General features: G+C 35.6%; 1 protein-coding gene across 4 annotated transcripts in view; it reads right to left on the reverse strand.

Moving 5' to 3' along the window:
* Nucleotides 1–5460: 5460 nt before the first annotated feature.
* The window catches only part of DHX36 (DEAH-box helicase 36), a 47330-nt gene continuing 36251 nt past the window's right edge, over nt 5461–16539 (reverse strand). For 2 of the 4 annotated variants that reach the window (XM_081532034.1, XM_081532013.1), the window contains exons 18-25: nt 15143–15316; nt 14913–14999; nt 13885–13968; nt 10938–11037; nt 10751–10841; nt 7970–8090; nt 6437–6589; nt 5461–6130 (exon numbers count right to left, since the gene is read on the reverse strand). In XM_081532034.1, coding sequence (XP_081388160.1) covers nt 5945–6130; nt 6437–6589; nt 7970–8090; nt 10751–10841; nt 10938–11037; nt 13885–13968; nt 14913–14999; nt 15143–15316 — 996 coding nt within the window. In that variant the 3' untranslated portion in view covers nt 5461–5944. Of the gene's footprint in view, nt 6131–6436; nt 6590–7969; nt 8091–10750; nt 10842–10937; nt 11038–13884; nt 13969–14912; nt 15000–15135; nt 15317–16539 lie in introns of all 4 variants that reach the window. The other 2 variants (XM_081532023.1, XM_081532044.1) reach the window with 2 other exon arrangements.

Here is a 16539-nt window from a genome sequence, read left to right on the forward strand (position 1 = left end):
CACCCAGAAACAGGTTATACTTTCTTTTCATGCAGATATAGAACATTCACCAAGATAGATCACACTCTGGGTAATAAACTGACAAATTTAAAAGAACTGAAATCGGGGTTTCCCTGGTTGCTCAGAGGTAAAGAATCCACCTGCCAGTGCAGCAGAGTTCAATCCCACATGCCACGAGGCAACTAAGCCCGGCAGTTGCAACTACTGAAGCCTGCTCACCCTAGAGCCCAAATTCCACAACAAGAGAAGCCACTGCAATGAGAAGGCTGTGCACTGCAATCAGAGAGCAGCCCCACTTCCTGCAACTGGAGGAAAGCCCACACAGCAAGACCCAGCACAGTCAAAAATAAAACTATTTTTAAAAAATAAGTAAAAGAACTGCTTTCCAACTACCATAAAAGAACCAAACTAGAAATTAACAGAAACGTGACAGAGAAATCTTTAATCACTTGAAAATTAAACTGCTGCTGCTAAGTCGCTTCAGTCGTGTCAGACTTTACGCGACCCCACAGACGGCAGCCCACCAGGCTCCCCCGTCCCTGGGATTCTCCAGGCAAGAACACTGGAATGGGTTGCCATTTCCCTCTCCAATGCATGAAAGGGAAAAGTGAAAATGAAGTCGCTCAGTCGTGTCCGACTCTTAGCGACCCCATGGACTGCAGCCCACCAGGCTCCTCCGTCTATGGGATTTTCCAGGCAAGAGTAAACAGCACACTCTTAATCTGTTAAGAGGCAAATATATTGAGGACATAAAAAATATACTGATTGAATGGCACAAGACATTAAAACATGTAGGCTGGGGCTAAAACAGTGTTTTAGAAAGGGATTTATGGCACTAAACACATAAATCCAAGCTGCCACCTCAACAAATTAGAAATAAAAAAATGTAAACACAAAAAAGCAGAAGGAAGGAAAAAAGGATAAATATAGAAATCATATATATATAGAAATCAATGAACCTGAAAATAGAAAATCAGTGAAACAAATAGCTAGTTCTTTGAAAAGATGAATACAATTGATACACCTTTTAGCAAGCTGACCAAAAAAGAGACTGTCAATGTCAGGAATGGAAGACTACATATTGTTATCGATTTGACAGATATTGGTAAGAAGATACTCAAACAACTTCACATATATTCAACAACATTGATAAAATGGGCCAGTTCATTGAAAACTACAAACTACCAAAACTCTAAGCGGTCTCAAAGGTTGGTTCTGTAGTGCTTCTACATCAGCTGTCTTCGTTCACTCCCATGCCCTTACCCAAACATGTAGTGCTTCTATATCAGCTGTCTTCGTTCACTTCCATGCCCTTACCCAAACAAGAAAAGTTTTGTCTTACGTTCTGTTCTTTTCCTCACAATGGATGTGCAACCTCTTGACATCATAACCTCTAAACCTGGTGTTTCTCTCCCACAGAAGTCTGCTCTAGTTCTCAGTTTAATAGTTAAGGTACTATGACTAAAGATTCACGGACTCTGCATGGATAGTATGGTTCCCAGGGATCAAAGAAAACCCGCTTTTGAACCCTGTAGTTTCTAGTGCTATTTTGTTCTGATGCACCAGTGTTTACACAGGACTATTTGCATTTCCATCAGCTGTAAAAATGCCTATATTTGCTGATGCCCAGAAGAGAAACCCCTCTCTAAGGTTGTAGCTGCTTGCTTTGCGGTGTTTTTGCCACATCTTTGAAAAAGACAGCTCCTTCTGACTTCTCTTCTGGCACCTGATAACGGTGGCTTAACTCTTTCCACTGTACTAGCCAATGAAGAGTGGCATATTTTGCCATATTCAGGGTCCATGGCTTTAAATTTTCTGCACTTCTAAAATTCAGAGAGAATAATCCTTCTAAAATTCAGAGAGAATAATCCTTCCTCTCTAATATCCCCAAAGCCCCAATTACTTAACAATATGAGGCAGAAAATCAGATCAGAATACACATATAAGACAACCAAGGAAAACAGCAAGGAAGTACAAGAAATACATTCAGTACTGATCATTATAGAAATACAAAACAAAATCACAATGAGCTATGAGGCTCCACATCCATTCAAGGCAAAAAATAACAAATAACTAAAAATAACCAAGTACTGGTGAGGATTTGAAACACTTGGAATCATAACATATGGAGGGTAGGTGTGTAAAATGAACACCCACTTTGGAAGTTAGTTTGGCAATTTCTTATAAACTTAAATACAATATAACACAGCAATGCTAACCATAGGTACTTATCCAAGAGACATGAAAGTATCTATCTACACACAGACTTGTATACATATAAAAATAATAACTTTACTTATAACAGCAAAAAAAATTAAAGATAACTCACAAAGATTCATCAACTGGTGAATCAATAAACAAGCTGTGATGGGCTTCCCTGGTGGCTCCGTGGTAAAGAAATGCCTGCCAGTGCAGGTTCAATCCCTGGTCGGGAAAGAAAACACATGCCGTGGAGCAACAAGGCCCATGAGCTGCAGCTACTGAAGCCTGTGTGCCTAGAGCCTGTGCTCCGCTACAAGAAACCACCGCAATGAGAAACCTGCACTCTGCAACCAGAGAGTAGGTCCTGCTTAACGCAACTACAGAAAAGCCCATGTGCAGCAACTAAGACCCCGTGCAGCCATAAATAAAAACAAAAATAAATCCTAAACAAAATAAAACAAGCTATGGTGTAACAAACACTACTACTAAATACTACTAAACAATAAACAGGATCTAACTTCTGATACATACAGCAACATAAATATCTCAAAAGCATTTTCTGTTAACTGAAAGAAGCCAAACACAGAAGACTATACATTGTTCCATTTATTTGAAATTCTAGAAAAGGTAAAACTTTTGAATTTTCTAGTGACCAAAATCAGATCAATGGTCATCAGTGGGTGAAAGTGGGAGCATGGGACTGACTGCAAGGGGAACAAAGGACATTTTTAGGTGACAGGAATAGTCTATATCAGGGTAACAATTACGACTTAAAACATTTGACAAAATTAACAGTTATACTTGGGTAACTTTATTATATATAAAATAATATCTTCAAGCTCATTAAAAAAGTATGTAACAGTGGTAACATTTTTTATATGTTGAATTTTCAAATATTCTACAATGAATATTTATTTTTAAAATCGGAATAAAAATGCCATGTAAAAACAATTACTATATTATAAATATGATTATACTACATGATCACAATCACTTAAATATACATAAACTCAGAGCTCAAGAGCAGAAGAAGGATTACCATTTACTTTGGGCAACAGAGTACATAAAATAAATTCCTCCTACAACTCTCTTATTATTCAAACTTGTAGGGTGGACTTCGTTTTAAAAATGAAGGAGAAAATCACTTGCAATAATTGGTATAAATGTGTCTAGAGCTTTTGCCCAAGTTAATGATTAGGAAGGTGTTATATGGATTCACTTTTCAAAGACTTTTTTTTTTAAAGATTATTTTTCCCTCATAAGTTTCTGTTTCAGAGTTATTTTTTCCAAGAGTTATCCTTGGTATCAGAATGGTGAGCCAAATCGATTTTTCTTAATTTAATGTCTTATTCTTTAAAACTACCAAATCAAATAACAGATAGTGCTAAGACCTGGAATACATTTTTCACTAAGTAACATCCTATTCTGTAAACAAAAAACATAAATAGCACCGTCAGTTAAAATTTCCATCTTGATTGGTTGTAGAGAAGACATAAACTAGAGGTAAGTAAGTCCTCTGACCTCTCTAAATAGCTCATCTGTTAAACAATCCTTCAGGAACATCTTCCCCATTTATGGAAACTAAATATTGGTCTGTGAACACAGAACTAATTAACAAGTAATCTGTTTTAACTGCTTTCTGCAAAGACCATTTTGGCCAATTAACTGAATTTAAACTGTATAGTAAAAGCAAGCAAGCGGGAAAAAAAAAAAAAAGCACAAACATAAAAACAAACATTCCTATAGAACAAATAGTACCTAATTATCACCTTGAGTTTAGGTTAGGGCCAAAACTAACATGCCACAATATAACGCAGAATAAGAATTCAGTGAGAGACAAATCACTTTTGGGGTACTAGCCAAGATAATGGACTTAGAACACAAAAATAAATATTCAGGACCCTAGGAGGAAATAATAGGTTGACATACATTCCCAGAAATGGGAGCACTACCTGAAGCAGTGCTGTTAAGATCATCCATCACAGTCATCATAAGATACTCCTTCTCCCCTGGCTTCTTTGGAAGGCACAACAAAATTTGTAGTTTTTATGGTATACCAGGGTGTTCTTCCAAGGTTTGTCTTTTTACAGTATTTCCAATACTACATCTTTTACATCTTTTCTCAGATATAAAGGTCAACCTGTTAGATCACAAAATAAATGAGAGAGATAGAAGCCTCAGCAAACAACACTCAATGATGGATAGTTAGGTGTTGCAGTTAACACGCTTTCTGCCAAGTTATACAAGACTACTAAAAGTGGCTAACTAAAACAATAAAGGGTTTATTGCTATCAGAGTAATAAGTCCATGTGCAGGGCAGTTGCAGAGTTTGATAATTCAACAGCTCACTAGAGTTATCAAGGACAAAGCTGATTTCCACCTGCCCGCTGAGCCAACCTAGTGATTCTAAGATGGCTATAGCACTTCTAAGTGCCAAATACAGACAAGGCAATGTCCAAAGGAGTGCAGAATTTCCTCCTCGAAGTATTAGTGAGGAAGATCTTTCTCAGATGCCCCTGGTGCAGACCTCTTCTCAGCTGACATCAGACAGGACAGGTCCACATATTCATGCCTCAACAGTTACTTATAAGGAGAATAAGACCATACATGATTGGCTTAGACCAAGCATGATTCGCCCTTGGGGAAGAGGGTCCAACATCCCTGGGAACAAGGCTGCACAGAGGAGGGGACACATGGACAAGCAAACAGGAAGAGAAGCACAAAAAGGCTGTTTGACAAGTAACAGTATTTGTATTTGTCTAAATCTGACAGGGCTGCACAGTACATGTCAGACTAGCTACCACTGGCTGAGAGTATAAAATAGCACTCAGAGCATGAGGAGAAAAGTATAACCTAATGGATCATTATTAACAAAAAATATTTCATGGACAAGTAACTACCACCATTTAGTGAGTATGTAACTACTACCATTTAGTGAGTACCCAATACTAGTGCCAGACACTAGGCTATGCACTTTACATCTAACAAGGTATTTAATTCTCACAACTGTTACCTGTATTTTACAGATAAAGAAAACGGGAACAGAGAGAAGCCAAGTAATTTGCCTAAGATCTTGGGTAAGTGACAGTGCTAAAATTTGAACTTAGGTGGTCAGGCTCTAGACCCATGCTCTCTATTGCTACATTATGCTGCACAGGGTGACATGAAAAGGGTACAAATATATTCTGAAAAGATTAAAAAAAAAAAAATCAAACCAAGGGACAGGTGGAGATGCAGAAACCAAGCCAAAAAGCTAGCTGAGATTTACACACTATACATTTTATTAAATACTGGACTTTATTACAACAAATTAATTTACTTCTGACAGAAGTTTCATTAGAAAAAATGTGGGATGTGCTGAAATTCTTATTTGACACTGCTTCTAGTTTTACTAGAAGAATTCTAGTTTTACTGATTCTATACTCGGTCATTATGGGAAGATTAATATTTCATAACAAAGGACTTTCTCAAGTGGTAAAACATTCAAAATACATAAGAGGAATATTCTCAAAATGTGGGCATGACCACAATAAGAGTGTATGATCAGAGATTTTTTATGGTATATCTATAGTAGCTACAGACAACTGTTAATTCATGCACATTAAGTCTTTACTACCTACTGAAGGTTTCTACCTTACACATTAAAATTATTCATGTCCTGGGGTTTGGCATCTGGCCCAAAGTTAAACCGTAATGGAAGATGGCTGTAAAATTGGCTTTTCAGGGCACCAGAGAAAACCTGTCAGCTGTAATATCCATCCTGGAAACGTGGTGGCAAGTTCCTGGGAGTTGCTTTTTCTTGTGTTTTGATCAAGTCTATAATAGCTGAGAGTACTGCACAGTCTCTTGATTTAGTGTCCTTCCAGTCTACAGGATGGGGACTTTCAATCTTCTCTTGCAGAAGGATATCTAGTTCTTTTCTTAAATCCTGAAGTTGGAAAAAGTATACATGTTCAACAAAGGCAGATGTACTATCAAACAGTGTAAAATAAGTAAAAGTGACTTGATCTGGTACAAGAAATTTCATAAGCTATTAGCCATTCAGAATGGTTGCTCTGTAACTATCTCAAAAACCAATTCAGAAAAACTATAAATCAATTTCTCAACATAATTTCATCTGTTGAAATAAAGCAAGAAATATTTAATATAACATGTATAACACTTGGATAAACAAAAACACAAGACTATACTAACTTGCATGCAGAATCAAAGACAATCATGTAAAGTCAGTCACCTTAACAAGATGGGCAATTCTTGCTGGAGACTGAAAGATTATCCACTCATCTACAGCAATAGTTTCCTGATCATTATCTTTCTGGATGGATATATCACCTCCAAAGAACAAGAGACAGTATGGGGAAACTTCTGTGCAGTCATACAAGTATATCTATAATGAAAATTAAGGCAAGTTAATACAGTTAAGGAGTCAGAAAGAATTACTGTCACATTAATCCAGTAAAATCACTAGTATCAATTAGTGTTTTTCTTGTAAAACAGGTATTATTATTATCCTGTCAGTGTAATTATAGACTAATTTAAAAAATACATAATTTTAAAAAAGTCATTTTTCATTGCTTCAGACAACAAAGGAGTTTTATATTTTTGTTTCGATTCAATCAATAGCACTATTCTGGAAACAAAGAATTTTTCTGAGTGATAAAACCAAAACAATAATGTAGCTGAAGTTCTTTTTATTTATATATTAACAAAATTCCCACTTAATATTCTGACCAGTATTTACAAGTTATATTGACAAGTCAATAAAATTCTTCATACACTGTGAACTCCTATATACCATAAAATGTCAGTATTTCTTGAAAAATAGGCTCTGAAAGAAAATTATGAAAATCAAATAACCTTCTATTAATTAAAATAGAAAGATCCATCACAACATACCTGCACATTAAAAGTACAGGTTATTTGCTTGAGGACATTGTAAGTCTTATCAGAAAAAAAAAATTTTTTTTAGATTGCTTAACAAACTTAGGAATAAAACTACCAGATGACCCAGCAATACCACTCACTACTGGGCATATAACCTGAGAAAACCACAATTCAAAAAGACACATGTACCCCAATGTTCATTGCAGCACTGTTCACAATAGCTAGGACAAAGCAACCTAGATGTCCATCCACAGATGAGTGGATAAAGAAGTTGTGGTACATACAGACAATGGAATAAGACTCAGTCATAATAAGGAATGAATTTGAGTCAATTGTGGTAAGGTGGATGAACCTAGAGCCTGTTACACAGAATGAAGTAAGTCAGAAAGAGAAAAACAAATATCATATATTAATGCATATATATGGAATCTAAAAATTAGTATTGATAAACCTATTTACAGAGAAGAAATGGAGATACAGATGTAGAGAACAGACTCATGGACACAGTGGGGGAAAGAGAGGCTAGGACAAACTGAGAAAGTAGCATTGACATATATACACTACCAAGTCTAAGATAGATAACCAGTGGGAAGCTGCTCTATAACACAGGGAGCCCAGCCTCGTGCACTGTGAGGCCCTAGAGGGATGGAATGGCGGGGGAGGGGATATATATACATAACTACAGCTGATTTACACTGATGTACGGCCGAGACCACCACGTACGGCCGAGACCACCACACACTGTAAAGCAATTATCCTCCAATTAAAAAAAAACATATATTTTAAAGAAAACAAGTTTTGTTTGTAGTTACCAAAACTAAACAACTTTAAAAACACAGTAAGACTGTTATTCAGATCATGGCTATTTTATACATTCACTTACACTACTGGTCCTCATCTTCAGGTGATAGATAAGCCAGTTATAGTGAAACTCTGTTTGCTCCACATTAACCGATTTAGGATGAATAGCAACTACTCCATCAGTTTTTGTGTAAACTTTCACCCTTTAAAAAAAGTTAAAATGTAGTTTAAAAAAGAAAACACTCTGGAGGATTCCAAACCATCCCAGAATCAAAAGAAACTTTCTGCATTATATATTTCCAAACTTATATTTAAGGAAAGAGAATTTTCATTTTAATAAGACATGGAAAAGTATCAGATAAATATGAACAGTCTAAATCATAAAACAAATCCTCTTATAGGTATAATTACTCAACATATTCGAAAAGTGACAAAATATTCCCTAATTATGTTAACATGTACACCATTAAAAGACAAAGAATGAAATAAATACCTGAGAGAATTCTAAGTGAATCAGACCAAGAGAACAGTCTATACATTTTACTGTAAATCATGATACTGATAAACCACCCTCAATTTACAGAATAACTAAAATGATCAATTAAAAAAAAAATCCACAGGTTACACACCCAGACAAGTAAAATTAAAAAACGGAGAATTTTGTTTAAAACGTAGTTCTGATTTTTAAAACCTATTCTAAAATATGTTTTAAATGGCCTCACATTCACTGAACCTCCAGCCCCATTTCAAAACACGAATACTTGGAGTAAACATAACACAGCTCCAGTACAATGTCTCCATTTTTAAGGGGTCTTTCCTTTGACAGTTAAAGATTTCACCTCAATTTATAGGAGTCTTTAGTTAATATTATTCAACAGGGAGATATGAGATAGTATTTTTATATAAACATTGGTAATTACATTATAAAGGGATAATCCATTAATCCTTCCTCTGTTTTTGAGAGTATCTTTTTCATGGTTTTAGGGATCCATAAAATCATCAATCATAGTCATGAGCCATTATTTAGAATAAAATCAATTATTTTTCCTCACCGCACAGTCAATTTAACCAATGTCATCCTGCAACCTTACATCACTAGAGCAGCAGGATCTGGCAAACTTTTTCTATATGGGACCAGAGACAAAGTATTTTAGGCTTTGGGGGCATTCTGTCACAACTACTCAACTCTGCTAATGTAGCTAGTAAGCAGGCAGAGAATAGGCATGGTTGTGTTCCAGCAAAAATTTACGCAAAGATGTTTTTCAGCCAGTATGCCAAAATGTGCTGACCCCTGTACGTTTACAAAACAAAGCATCAATCCAAAGAGAACTACTGACACATTTTTTTCATATAATCTTCCCAGGATGGCAGAGAGATATACAAAATGTATTTCAAACATTTAAGCTACCTGTAACATGTTAAGCTACCTGTACATTTTAGGGATATATATGAAGAAGAATTTGAAAAAGTACTGAAGTCAAAAAATACTCACATCACTTAAAATGTGAATAATCCAATTACAATGACTAACATTCATGTTACCCTATTCTCAGGTACATTATAGATTTCTCAATATCTGCATTCTTAACTATTGAATTCCTTGTTATGGGGGACTGTCTTGTGCATTGTGGAATGTTAACAGCATCCCTGGCCTCTAGGTACTAGATGCCAGTAACACATACGTCTCCAGTTATAAAACCACAATGTCTGCAGAAATTGTCAAATGTCCCTGGGAAGGAAAAATTACCCATGCTGAGAACCACTGCACTAGAAAAATGACTACACTTTAGGCTATCTTTGAGGTCTATATTTTTTCATGTGTATAGAACAACCAACTCTTTCACCTAACATTAGTTCAAATATTTTATGTCAATATACAATGATGTTTTTTTTTTTTACACCTAACAGAAATGCCATACAATATGGTCTTATAAAACCATATTTTCCCACTGCTACTAGACATCTATGTTGCTTACAATATACTTTTCAAAAAACATTTGGAATGACTTCCTTAGAACATATTAAACCACTGGGCCAGTGACTATTTTAATGACTGCTGATACCTAATTCTAAAGTGTCTTCCAAAAGTCTGGCACCAATTCACATACTACAAGCCATATGTGACTTTCAGTTTCTCTTTTTTCTTCACTAGAATGAGTTAGCTTACTGGGCAAAAATATGCCTTATTGTTGTCTCCAATTACTATTGAGACTGACTCTATTTGGACCTATATTTAAAGCTATACTTTATTTCTCAAAATAAGTAAAAACCTCACAATTTCATCCAAAGAGCTAAAGTACAAGATTATCTGTTTCACAAGAGAGGAAAAAAAAAAATCCTGAAACATAATCTACTCCAAAGCAAGTTCCACGCAGGCACTACTTTTTAACAGCTGGCTTACTGTTCTCATATTTACGTGCTTCGTAGTTCAGTTGTGTCCAACTCTTTGTGACCCCATGGACTGTAGCCCACCAGGCTCCTCTGTCCATGGGGATTCTCCAGGCAAGAATACTGGAGTGGGTTACCATGCCCTCTTCCAGGGATCTTCCCAACCCAGGGATCAAACCCAGGTCTCCCACATTGCAGGAAGATTCTTTACCATTTGAGCCACCAGGGAAGCACACTTACACTGGCATTACTAATATTCTTTGTGAATACTGGGTGACAAAGGAACAGACTCCGGGATGTGCAGTGAGGGACAGTGGTATCTACCGTAAACAGTTTGCCTTCCCTTAAATAGCCAAAGTAAAGAATAGGGTCCTATTACAAGTAAGAACAAATGTACAATACAAGCCGTGTTGTAATAGATCATTTCAAAAGTTTGAGAGAACTACAAGTAATTATAATAATCTTCAATGCTTACATTTTTCTTTTTTTACCCAAATTTAGTCGGATTTTAGCAACTTTGGGATATAAACCAGCACAGATGACAGCTTTAATTATCTTCTCATTATCTATTCAGGGTGGGAAAGTAGAGGAAAAAAAAAAAGTAAACTACTGATACAACTGACAACAGCAGCAAGTTATTCACACTGTATTTCCTGCTGTACCTGAATTTATATTAGATTCTGGATCTTGAGGATTTCTACTGCTTACAAATCCAGCTCCAAGAAGATGCTCAGCAAACTGCCCTTTCATGTTATGCAGCATCTAGGGAGCAATGGTAACAAACAGAACTAGAATACCTTTCACACAAATCTATAGGGGTTATAAAGTGTGTACTCATAAATAAATTTCATGGTGAACTTTCCCTGCTTTATAAAATACTTTTGAAAAAATGTGATGTTTTGCAGCAGGGGATGCTGCTGCTGCTGCTAAGTCGCTTCAGTCATGTCCGACTCTGTGCGACCCCATAGACGGCAGCCCATCAGGCTCCGCCGTCCCTGGGATTCTCCAGGCAAGAATATTGGAGTGGACTGCCATTTCCTTCTCCAATGCATGAAAGGGAAAAGTGAAAGTGAAGTCGCTCAGTCGTGTCCGACTCTTAGCGACCCCATGGACTGTAGCCTACCAGGCTCCTCCGTCCATGGGATTTTCCAGGCAAGAGTACTGGAGTGGGGTGCCATTGCCTTCTCCGGCAGCAGGGGATAGTTAACTACAAATTTATAAAAATCTGTTTCTGTCAACAAGGTTTGATTGAAACGAAGCCACACCCATCTGTCTATGTATTATCTTTGGCTGCTTTTGCATTACAATGGCAAAGATGAGCAGCTGCCACAGAAACCATGTGGATATTAAGTTGAAAATATTTATCATCTAATCTTCTATAGAAAAGGCTTGCCTGCTGTAGGGAGTAACAACTAATGTTTAAGAATTACTTTATTCGGCAAAAAGATTAATTTTCAAAATTGCTCGCCACCCCATATTTTGGGAAAAAAAAAAGAAATACAGAAAAGCATACAGTAAAATAACCAACATTCACATATGTACTACTGAGAACTAACTACCATTACATCCTGGTTCAAAAGCTTAAGGCCTGTTTCCTGTTTTTACTTTCAATAAAATGACCATGAGTAAAATAATACATGCTTTGTTATAAAAAACATTCAAATAATATAGGAAAGTACAAAAGACTTCCCTAATCTCAATACTATCAGAAATAAGTAAGTAAACAATACTGCAGATACTCATCAGAATTGGATAAAAATGCCATCTTGACTGCAATAACAGTACAGAAGCTGTTTTAATAAAAACATTTAATCTTAGTTCAATTTAAGGCAATTAAACAGAAATAAAACTGAATTAGATGAATGTATCAGTTTTATAATCATAAGAGATATTTAATAAAGAAGCTTTGTGAACTTAAAGTAGATTATGAAATATAGTCATTTTTAAAAAAATTATTTATTTATTTGGCTGTGCCAGGTCTTAGTTGTGGCATGCAGGATCTTGCTGTTGTGTCATGTGGGGTCTAGTTCCCTGACCAAGGACTGAACCTGGGTCCCCTGCACTGGGGGCTCAGAGTCTTAACCACTGGACTGCCAGGGAAGGCCTAAGTCATTTTTAAATATACATCCTTTCCATGAATTGTGTGACTTTAGTTTTCCTACTTAATTTCTCTTACAACTGAATCGCCAGGCCACCTCCTGATTTCCATCACCATTATTTTACATTGTTTAGGACGATACCAATTTTTTTTTCTATATCCATAATTCTCAATACCATTTTGCATTTTTCCATATTTAAATAATTTCAATGTATACTCAGCATGTATTCTCCATTTCTAAATTCTTTTTGATTCACCTCTTAATAGGCAGCATTTTACTCTCAGTAAGTTTTTCAAGGTCAGCTCATGAGTGTCTATTTCAAGTGCTTTCTTGAATGTCTATCATTTTTCTTTATACTTGAATTAATATCTTGACAGGATATAGTCTTCTCAAATAATGCTTGGATTTAACTATCTTTTCATACTGTAGTTCACTTCATTTTTTTCTACTCAAGGGACATGTTCTTACATACATCTCTGAAGACATATTCAATTACTCCTGGATTTTCTATGAAGACACACCTGTTACCTTCATGACAGATCAATGCTGTCCCCTGTTTATGAGCTTCTTACTTACTGCTTTATTTTTTTCTTTCATGGCTGCATCTACAGGCTGTGATTATCTCAAGCCTTCCTTCTAGGTAATATTTTGTCTTAAAAGGTTGCCCATTTTGTTCCTTATGATGCCATGGCCTTCAATTTGTCTTCTTAGCTTAGCAGTCTTTTCATTCCTCTTACTGGTTTATTTTCTTATTTTTTACTGAAACCACATTCTTCAACTGTTCCTAACTATGAAACAGTTGTATTTTCTCCTGAGATATGCCAGGTTCCCTTCTTTTATCCATATGCTGTAGAATCTTTCAGAATTGTCATTACCCTTCTTTTAATTCTGTTAATGTTTGGGCACGTTTAATTAAACATGCTGGATTCTGGATTCTTTACCCCCTTGTAGATCTGCTAAATGTCCATTACCAGAGTTCATGCCACATAGCCAAAAAGGTGTGGATATTCCTACTCCTGCTGGCTTGAGATCACTTCTCCAGTTCAGTGCAGTGTCTGATGTTGCATTTGCCTTAATTGCTTACTTTCTTCTGTTTCACAAACGTCTCCAATAGTGTTTTCTCACTACACTAAGTCAGTTCAGGATAAAAATACCTATCTAAAGTTTAAAAAGAGCTACTTGCCCTATTTGAGTTTAAAACAGATTTTAGGAGTATCAGTGAAAATTTTAGAACAAATCCTCAAAATGGCAACTAGGATAGGTGCAGAAAGAGTAAACGAGCTTCTGTGTTTTCCTGCTAAACTCTGGACTTGTTTTATTACGCTTTACATCTTTTTCTTGTGCTACTGCAGTTGATTTAATAAAATCTCTTCTTTGATTTTGTATGATTCAACTTCACCACAGACAAACTCACAATTAATTTTTTGGTATAGATCTGACTATACAAAATGGATACATATATCCCCTAATCTAACATATATGAGAATTACTTCAAAACATTCATCATTACCTGCAATGTGTTTGAAGACAGAAAATATTCCCAGCAATAGTCTTTTTCATATCTGAAACCACGTTGCCTAGCTTTTTCCCATCCCTAGGGGGCAAAGAAATAAAGTATTAATTTTATTCCCCAAAGCAAAGATTACTTACTAGTTTGTCTTTATTTTAGTAACAATGTTTACTTTCTGATTTTTAATTTTCTCTGGAAAAAAACCCCCAAAATTAAAAAATTAACAAACTACAAAAACATAAACTCCCCATGATCCTAGTCGTTAAGAGGTAACCAAAACTGAATTTACAGACCTTTCTTTACACAAATAAGAGCAAGTTAGAAAGTAATGTACTGTTCATTTTACATAAAATAGCACTATTCTGCACATGATGTACTAATCAAAAAGAACACTCTGTTAGACAAATTTCAATGCTATTATATATTTTTCAACTTCACAAATATGTTTTGCTTTAAGTTAGAAAAGGAAGGAAGATGGGGGAAAAAAATACTGAATTAGCTCAAAGGAACAAAAAAAATACATAAACAATCCCATAACCGGAAACTGAGTCTAGAACTACAGTAAAAAGATATTGTCTCCATACCCCAAATTACACTTAAATGTTGCAAAGATGGATGAGGCATGTTTATCCTCAGATAAGCCTGGCTGTAAGAGAAAATGTCTCTCTTTCTTGAAGAGTATACATGATTATGATCCTCTATCAAAATGTTAAATCTGAATACAGGTGTAGTTTATTAATGAACAGGAAAGAACCTTCTATCATAAATGTGACTAAGACAAAGATGGAAATGAATAACAGCAAACAATGTTTTAAAATAAACTGTTCACATGTTCTGTTATCAAAACACAAAGAACAGAGCTTTTTCCAAAAGGGTAAATGTAATAATGCACTATCACAAAATTGGAAAGTGTATAATTTTTTTCAAATGTTCACTTAATTTTAAACATTTCACTCACTAATTTAACTTATTCCTGATAACTATAACACATATTTTAAAAATTTAAATTTAAAATATGTCCATTTTACCTTAAAAGCATTCACGACAGTCAGGTGGTCACTTTTAGTATCCTTTGACAGTTCCTTTCTTCTTGCATCTGCGACCTTTTCTTTTCCCTTAAAACAGATGAAGGCAGCTTAAATTGCTCTGATGGTATATAAAGGAGAATGGCATTCTAATAAAAAGTGTATCTAAGCAAATAACTACCCTGTGTTAAAATAAAAAAAAAAACCTAGCCTTTTATTTGTATACTTCTTACCAGTGGAATCACAAAGGGATCTTTGAAGCTGAGACTAGCAGCAATGGTGAGTACCGGGTCTAAGCAACAGAACAGAGCTCCAAAAAGAATCATTTTCCCAATGTGTGGCTCAACTGGTAATCGTGCCAAGTGAACTCCAAGAGGTGTCAATTCTTCTTGTTTATCCAAAGCATTCTGTAAAGTAAGAGTTTATGTTTAAAACAGACACTGTAAAGCATCATATTTTAGTTTGCTTAAAAAAAAAAAGTGACAGGCCACTCATGTCCAAATGCCCTTATATTGTTCAGCTTTAGTTCTCGTCATCAAAACATTGGTTTTGAGGTCAGCAAAGGTTAAAAACTTATTTAAACAAACAAAAATAAAATTAACTCACAATTCAGCTTTACTATAAATGTTAGAAGAGAAATGAGAAATAACATATTAGCCAGCATTCAATAAGATAAAGAAAATCACTAAGTACAAGAGTTGTGGGGGGGGGGAACCCAAAAGACAAAACATATACTTGGAGTATATAATGCCCAGTCCCTCAATTACAGTACTTTAGGAGACATGAAACCAACAGCAGGGCAAAAGATAAAAGATATATCTAGAATCCTCCAAAATGGGGGTGACTCTGCTGATTCCCTAGGTAATGTGATCCAATCATCCCACTGAGCACAGCTAGAAAAGTTGCCTGAAGACATTGACAAAAGAATTACAAAATTCCTTTACAAAAGAATTATAAAAATTACAAGTCCAGTAATTGAGGAGAGAAAGAAGTCTAGAGAGGTGAACACAGGAGCATCTTTTCCCAGAGGAGGCAACATAAATACTCTCTGGAGGAAATTATCACCCCAAGTTCCAAGTTTTTACCCACAAAGATCTCTGTAAATACAATGTCCAGTACAATCAGAATGACAAAATCTGAACAACAACAAAAATAGCAAAAGATAAAACTAGTATTGCTCCTCCAACCCACTGGTAGTTTGTTAAAGGGGTAGGGGAATAGAGGCACAAACTAATGGATTGTGTAGGACAGACTACAGGGATGTACTGTACAACACAGGGAACATAGACAATATTGAGCTCTACTAAAAGTTTATGAACGAAATTACCTTAATCTTACAAAAACTCTTTCAGAGACCAGGAAAAAAAAAAAACTTTCAAGCTTGTTTTCTGCGTTTAGCATAATCTTGGTACCTGCTTGACACGGACGTCTGGAGAAAGGGAAACTAAACAACCTTATACGTGAGAAACTTAAAACAATGGCAAATTGAATCACAGCAAGTTGAGTTTCCTTCCGAAATGCGAGTTGGTTTAACATTTGAAAAACTGATGTAATTCAATACATTATAAATTAAACATAAAAAGCTAGTGGAGGTGATGGAATTCCAGTTGAGCTATTTCAAATCCTGAAA

This window comes from Giraffa tippelskirchi, chromosome 2 (genome assembly GCF_054371585.1).
Source record: "Giraffa tippelskirchi isolate mGirTip1 chromosome 2, T2T-mGirTip1v1.2.pri, whole genome shotgun sequence".
Lineage (NCBI taxonomy): Eukaryota > Metazoa > Chordata > Mammalia > Artiodactyla > Giraffidae > Giraffa > Giraffa tippelskirchi.